Raw genomic sequence first — 8,096 nt, 5'->3', positions numbered from 1 at the left:
GAATGGTAAGAAAGCATTCAGTATGGCTCATCGGTTACCTACAGTTCAGCTTAGATCCCAGGTTAAGGAAGTTCATGGAGGCAAAGCTTTTTATCACAGACCTCAGCACCTTTGTACTATGACCCTGGCCCATATTCTTTAGAGAGACTCGCCAACCCTCCAGCATGGCTGTAGGTGCGAACTTCCTTAAGTTAACTTGCCTTAGGATCCAAGCCAGTACCTTTTAGAAATTGGAAGTGTATGGCTGGAAGTGCTTTGTTTTCTATCTTCACCAAAACAGACTCAATTTTCTTTGTACTTATATTGTTGTTCTGTCCTTATATATTTGCAGGGAAGGCCTGAATTTTCTGAAGTGGTCTCCAAATTAGAGGAGTGCCTGTGCAATATTGAGGTAATGGCAGAACGTGTCACAGTTGGTAAGCAACATGAATGCATAGTTATGAGCGAGTGTGATGATGGCTGGGCTGGTTGCTCACAGAAGGAACTCCAGAAATATTGCAAGATATGGTGCCTGGCATTCTCAAGCTGATGCGCTCCACTGCGATCTTAGCTATGAAATAGGAAGGAGATGCAGGAAACAAATGCCATTTAAATAGTGAAGGAACAGAGACATCACATCATAAAAAATAGAGCCTAAGGTTAGAAGTCCTCATTCGTCTCCATTCGTAGAAACAAGCAATGAGAGTTAAAGGTGGCATGGGGGAAACATCATTGGTCCCAGGGTATGAACCGAAGGCACACAAGGTGTGGGTCTGGACAGTGCCTGGATAAAGGGCAGCTGGGGAACCACATGAACTCAGGCTGGGGTTCCATGATGGAAGAAAAGTGGGCTATATATGTATAAATAAATACAATTCCCATACTGTGCACAATCTTATATATTTTTGTTCCCATGTCTGCTATTTAACTTCCCCTCCCCCACCCCCTCCCCTGTCATCCACCCACCACTGAAATTTCATGTAATATCTAATTCAGCCCTTGGCATTAGGCAGCTTTGTATGTGAAATTTTGAGTGTGCACTTCGCATGCTACAATGTCTACCTTTGGCTCCCTGGAGAAAACGGTTGCTTGTCTGTTTCCCTTTTTGCCATAAAGAGAAACAACACAGAAAACAGGTATCTTGAACCATGTGTCACTTGTCTTGCAGCATCTCTAAACCAGAGCAACCAGCTCTCATCAATGATGTCACAAAATGGGTCAAACTACCACCCTTGAACTACTTACTTTAGTTTTGCGTTTTCTTCTTCTAAACTTTACAAACTGAAATGGTGCAAAGGGTAAATGTCTGCATTGATGTTATAGGGTTATTGGCAATTAGGACATGCAAGAAAAGTTTTGCAAGAGCTGAGCCTCCAGATCATACCAAAGGTCCTTGCTAAATGAGCTTACTCAACATAATGTGATTAGCAGAAGTTAATTAGTACAAGCAAGATCAACTTTGCCTGCTTACAAGGGCTTACAGTCTAGCATTTGGGTTTAGCATACAACATCCTAATGCCTTTGCTTTCAGCATATTTTTTCAGATCAGAATGTGTATGAACCCGAATATTACTGAACTAGTTTTATTAGCTTTCATGAGGAGCCTCAGACCATGTGGCTGATGGCTATACAATGGCCACAGGTCATCCTATGTGATCTAGGGCTTTTCACTTCACCTTAGTGGCACGGGGTATACTGCAGCAACCTCCATGCCACTCACCATTAAGAAACAAGATCTGAAGCATCCTTGAAATCCTGTCCTGGTGCTATCTAATGCCAAATGCAAGGAATTACATTCTGAACTTGACAGGGTCTCCTCCCACAAGAACATTAATGCGGCATTGTGTATTATTTCAAAATGTGGTAAGCCAACCCTGCTCATTTTGCATAACGGATCCTTTGACCTTTACACCAAAGTCCTGCCCCGAGTGCACCACTGGTTTGGGCAACAACAACAACAACAACAATAATAATAATAATAAATTTTATTTATATCCCCCCGCCACCCCAGCCGAAGCCAGGCTCAGAGTGGCTAACATCAAATGTATAACACATTAACATAAAATCAGACAATCAATTAAAATACATCCTCAAATCAGATCGGGACCAGAATAAAATCCAATCAGATGGCAACCCGCAGATTAGGGTTGGGGACCTTAAATGCTCACCAAGGACTGTGGTTAAGGACTGTGGTTAAAGAAAAATCATGCTCAAAGGTTCACTGCTCTCCAATGCTCTAGGTTTTCACATGTCCAAGGGCTGTACCCTGCAGTTTAAAAACAAATTCTGGGGCTTCTTCCTTCCAATCCCTTCCTTGCTTTGAGCCCTGTGGCTTCATCCCTCAGAAAAGGTAAATTTCACAGTGTTGAAGGGAGAAAATACCAGATCAAGTATTTTCTAAAGCAATCAGCTGAGTCAGTGGAACTTAACTTCAGTCTATGGCTAAAAAAAAATATCCCAGTCCTTTTGGCTTTCAACCGAGAGGATAGCTGCTGAAATAGACGACATGCTTGATCTTGGCAACCAGGGCTGCGCATGTGGGGAAAGTTCCCCATTTCCTTCCCCCTCCTATCAAAGTATATCACCACTCTTGAGCCAAAGGGTCAGAGCAGTGACTCCCGTCATCTATTTCATTTTTCAAGCTCCAGCTGCAGCATGATACATTGTGTGTAGGTGGAAGTGCCTCTAAGAAAGTGTGTGTGTACATGTGTGTTTTGTTTTGTTGACAGCCTGAAGCAGTATATCACAAGTAACTGTGCTATCTCAGAGGAGACCTAGCTAGCTCCTGTGATACATAGTCAGCAGTTTATATGAGATTAAATCTGGGGTGTGAGCCCATGTAAGCTTCAGAAAGAAGAGCAATACTTAGCTGGCTAAAACACATCGCGTCCATCATCAGAGCAACAGAATGGTGAAGTTTGAAGGAGCAAGTGCTGTCATAAAGGGAGGCTAACATTTTAGGATCTTTGTTGGCCACATGAAATAAGATGTGAAGACACTCTCTGGGCTTCTTCAAACCAGAACAAACTGTTGATTTGCACCTGCCTGTCTCCTCATTAATGTAAGAAAACCTTCTAGAAGTTGTTGAACTAAAACTCCCACTATCCCTGAACATTGCCTATGCTATCTGGGGCTGATGGGAGCTGGAATAACTCCTTAGGGTCCAAGGAGCAACGTTTGCCACATGGCACAGCTGTGGTGGGTCCAGGGAGGCTGCCATCTTCCAGTGTGGTTGGAGGATAGTTGAAGGGTCTCTCTTTGGCCAACCCTTGGAACAGCATATACATGCAAGTGTACATGTTCAGTCCCCTGAACAGGAAACATAACAGAATGCTTTGTACAGGCGACAATGACTAGCATCCTCTTGGCAACAATTTCTGAAACCTAACATGTTGAGAGCAGTAGAAATAGCTGGGGACTGGAGCAAAGTTACTTGTGAGATACTGCATATGGTGAGTTCTCCTGCTGTCAGCTTTTCTGGCAAGATTTCACAGTTCTCATAAGTGGGTATTGACAGTGTTCTCTCCGTTAATTCCAGCTGATGTCACCAGCCTCTAGCAACAGCAGTGGTTCTCTTTCTCCTTCCTCTTCCTCGGATTGCCTGGTTGCTCGAGGATGCCCTGGGCGCAGCCATGTTGCTGCTTTACGAAGCCGTTTTGAGCTGGAATATGCCTTGAATGCAAGAACTTATGCTGTCTGGTCACAAAGGTAAGAATGCAAAAGGAAGGAAGGAAGGAAGGAAGGAAGGAAGGAAGGAAGGAAGGAAGGAAGGATCCTTCCTTGACCCATGGGGTTCTAAGAGTTGCCTGGTACTTCAATAATCGGCTGTTTGGACAACTACTAGCACCTAGTAGAAATGTCACCTGAAAGCAACACAGAAAGAAAACTAGTCTCTTTATTTCTTCTAGGAGACAAAACACAATCTGCGTGCTTCAGCATCTTAAGTGTCACTCTGGCAACACAATCTACAACAGCACTAGAAAAATGTGTAGTTGATTATTTCCCGAACTTAGTTTTTAAAGTCCTGGTAAATGGTTTGCAAGGTTTTCAGAAGTATAACTGATCTTTTTTTGGGGGGGAGCCCCAAAGGGTTGGACCCGAAAAACAGCTTAGTGAAGAATGAGCATGTTCAGTAGGCACTAAATGCTGGCGAAGTATTAGAGGGAAGGAAAAGAAAACCAGGGGGAATGGAATGGAGTGGCAGGAAACCCAAATAGCAGTACTCCATACAAATATCAGTACTCCACACTCCTTTGGTTAAATGTTCCACTTGCACCCTTCCAATGCTCCACCAGTTAAAAGAAAGATCAACAAGAGCGAGCTGGAAACAAGCAGGTTATGGAAATGTCAGAAGGATCTTATACCACATTCCTCTTTTGTGCTGCAGCATATAATAGATTTGCATGAAAAGAATGAGCGAGTGACACATTTAGGTTACACTATAGATACCCAAGAGGGCGAGAAAAGTAGTTATCACAGCAGCCTCCCTGCTACTGTAATTTAATGTTCATCTCAGTGCGCCACCCAAGCTCATTAGCTTGCTGAAATGGGTTCCTGTATAACCCAAAGGGTTACAGAACAGTTTCCCCCCTCAAATTCTGTGCAATACAAATTAACTAACTCCAGTCCTATAAATAGAACATTAAAAGAGTCGCCCAGAGGCAAAATGTAAAGTAAAATGAAGATGGTTTCTGCAGATTCAGTGTTTTTTTCAATTATACAACACACTGGGATGATTAATGACCTAGCTTTCTAATGACAATAGTTTCTTGAGGCTTTAATTTTTTTAAACATACAAATTGAGAGAGGGATTCTGCACTATGTGCTAACATCCATTGCAGTGCATTTTTTCCACACCCTCCACCCCCGTTTTAGCTACCCAAAGTAGCAAGGTACACACACATCTACTTTTGCCTTCTCACCCACACACAAAGTTAAGGAGGCATGAAATTACCTGCTCAATGCTCGCCTTGTAAATGCAGTCCTTTCTGTTCATAACGCTACAGTGTTCCAAAGAATGCTGTGGGAACTTAAGCTGGGGATGAAAGCTTGGGTCAGGATCTAGAGAGAGAGCAGCTTTTGGTGTGTGCAAGACCCTTCAGCTAGTGACAATTGGGAAGGCAGAGAGGCCAAGAGCTAATGACAGGTGGAGCCAATGCATTTCAGGATTCGCACACCCAGATTTGCACACCCAGGTTTCTCAACCTCCAACAATTCTTCATGTAGTCATAGGCTGCTTTTGGTCTAAATGTCCCCTCTTCACACTAGTCTCCCAGTCTCAGAATGACTGGGCCTAGCAAGTTGTAGTATTCCCTCCCCACAGAGGTGCGCCTGGCATCTTCATTATGCAGTTTCTGCTGCAGGCAGAAGAAACACCTCTTACACATGAGATATACAGGCAATTCCCCATTTGCACAGGCTGTGTGTATTCTGAGTCATTGTGCGCGTCAGCAGTCAAACGCAGTGGCGTAGCGTGGGGGGTGCAGGGGGGGCCGGCCGCACCGGGCGCAACATCTGGGGTTAGGGCAAATCCACAGGTTAGGGGGCGCAAATCCAAGGGTTAGGGGGCGCAAATCCACGGGTTAGGGGGCGCAAATTACTTGCCTTGCCCCGGGTGCTGACAACCCACGCTACGCCACTGGTCAAACGTCAGCCCATTCCACCCCCTTCCAGGACCGAAAACTATGTGTGCGTCGGCAGTCGTGTGGCAATCAGGCATGTTCAAAATGGTCCCACCCTATTCTTGCTACTGTCAATTGTTTTAAACTGTATTTTAATACTGTATTTAAAATTTTTGTAATCTATCCTAGGACCTTATGCTGAAAGGTGGGTAATAATTTAAACAGCAACAACAGTAATTAGGAGGAGCAGTTGCTCATGGAGCAACAGAATAATTCACTGAGCTGATTCGGTTTTGCTCAAGCAGGAAATTTCAGAACTAGGCTTTTATATCCTCTTGCTGATGACAAAACTGGGAAGGAATGGGGGGGGGGGGCATGTTTGGAGACCTAAACAGGGGTTAAACAAGGCCTCATTTCACCTGGATCAGAAACCCAGTTTGGCACCTCCTCCTGCACACACACAGGCTGGCACCCCTCTGAAGGCTTCACCCGGGTCTTCACTCTGGCTAGCTGCCTCATAGCTATTGCTCTGCCCAAAACATTTTGTCTTCTTTAACACATCTAGAAGAATGAAATTTGCATCATAAGAACACAGGATCATCCCTGCTGGATCAGGCCCATCTAGTCCAGCACCCAGTTCTCATTGTGGCTCACCAGATGCCCCCGGGGACAAGCAAAACCTGAGCATCATAGAAGCAACTAGTATCCTAGGCCTACTGCCTCTGGCAATGGAGGGAGAACACGGCCATTGTGGCTAGTACCTACTGATAGCCTTGTCCTCCATGAATTTGCCTAACCCTCTCTTAAAGCCATCCAAACTGGGGGCCATTATTCCTACCTCTTGTGAGAGCGAATTCCATAGTTTAGCTTCACACTGTGTGAATAAGTGCTTTCCTTTGTCCTGAATCTTGTAGCTTTTTCCTGCTTCATTACATGGCATGGCCCTCATATTATGAGAGAGGGAGGGCAAACTTTTCTCTCTTTACTTTCTCCACACCATCCATGGTCGTATACACCTCTTATTCACCTTTTCTCTAAGCTAAAAAGTTGTAACCTCTTAGGGGATCTGCACTCTGCATCCAAAGGTGGAAAGACAGGCTTTCCACAGGCTGTCTGCCCTTTGCTGACAGTGGCCAGTCATAGTATGCAGTCATGCTAAATGTTTAACTTCCTGTCACTTGGATAACTGATTGAGTTGCCCTTTTGGTTTCATGGTTTTATGTGCGAGCAGGGATAGATTAATGAGCTCCACCACAGAAAAATATTTGAGAAGTAAGTGAAGCTGATGACACGTTACTTTACAGTTTAGCGGAATTCAACAAATCTGATTCTATTATCCTGTCAAGTTCCGCAAAAGAGACCTTGAAAGCATAAAAAAGAAGAAGAGAGAGAGAATCTTTAATCGAACCCAGAAGCTATGAATGCAGCTACGGAGTTCAGCTGTGTTAGCTGGTGACAGACCTTTGTTTTCTTCCCCATCTTGTGAAGTAAATAATATCCCCAAAGACTAATTAAGTTTCTGCAAAGCCCTGTCTTAGTAACACAGCTCCTTTCTGCTCTTTGAGAAAAGAGTGTCAGTGTCCTGGAATCATGGCTAATGATTTTTTTTAAAAAAAATACATATATATTTTCAAAAGACTCTTCAAGGTTTATGCAAGCAAATTCACTGAAAGCAGACCAAGTAGAGGGGGGGGATCTGTTTTCAAAAGCACAGAACTCAACTCAGGTTATTATTTTTTCCCTAGGACATTTAAAAACCAACAGCCACTTTTTAAGTGGCTTTGTTCTGATAGATGTAGCCTTGCATGAATGTCTTGAAGTGTTTGGGCACAGTCACGGATCTCTTGTGTATCTGAACACTGAACTTAACCAACTCTTTGTGTAATTGGGAAGGGAAAAGTAACTTGAGATAGTGTCACTTAATATCACACACACACACACACATAATTCAAAGGTTTCATTCCCTCACCCTCCATGGCTGCCACCACTGACCCAGCTCTGGAATGGTAAGTGAGAGAGCTCCAAATTCAACTACTGTCTGTGGCAGCATTACCTTAACCTTATTGTTACTCCATGAATCAGGGGGTGGGGAACCTGTGGTCCGCTGGATGTTGCTGGACCACACAAATCCCATCATCCTTGAATACTGGCCATGCTTAGTGGGGCTGATGGGATCAACATCTAGAGAACCACAGGTTCCCTATCCCTGCCATGAATGAATGAGTGGGCCTCCTTACCTTAAGGCACACCCTTTCCATATAACCCCCTAACCAGTTAGATCAGTACTAGGGGACCCTGCTCTTTGTTTCTTCCACCACCACCTGAGGGATGGCAGGTGAGCACTTGAGATGCCTAGAAGCAGGTGAGCAGTCGAGCTTCCTGGATTGTGGGATGCTTTCCTGAGGGAAGGCTTGTATCACCTCCATTAGCGGTCCACCATTCCATATCCCACACTATCCCTCAAGGTCCCATGGGTTTTGAGGAGCAGATGTTCAG

At 44.3% G+C, this 8,096-nt stretch overlaps 1 protein-coding gene across 1 annotated transcript in view; it reads left to right on the top strand.

Moving 5' to 3' along the window:
• TNNI3K (TNNI3 interacting kinase) overlaps positions 1-8,096 on the top strand; it is a 150,626-nt gene that overhangs the window by 128,079 nt on the left and 14,451 nt on the right. Inside the window, exons 22-23 of the mRNA XM_077928586.1 lie at positions 332-391; positions 3,518-3,687. Of these exons, the coding sequence (XP_077784712.1) occupies positions 332-391; positions 3,518-3,687 (230 nt within the window). The remainder of the gene's footprint in view (positions 1-331; positions 392-3,517; positions 3,688-8,096) is intronic.

This window comes from Podarcis muralis, chromosome 5 (assembly GCF_964188315.1).
Source record: "Podarcis muralis chromosome 5, rPodMur119.hap1.1, whole genome shotgun sequence".
NCBI classification, from domain to species: Eukaryota; Metazoa; Chordata; class Lepidosauria; order Squamata; family Lacertidae; genus Podarcis; species Podarcis muralis.
This window is presented reverse-complemented; position numbering and strand designations above follow the sequence as displayed.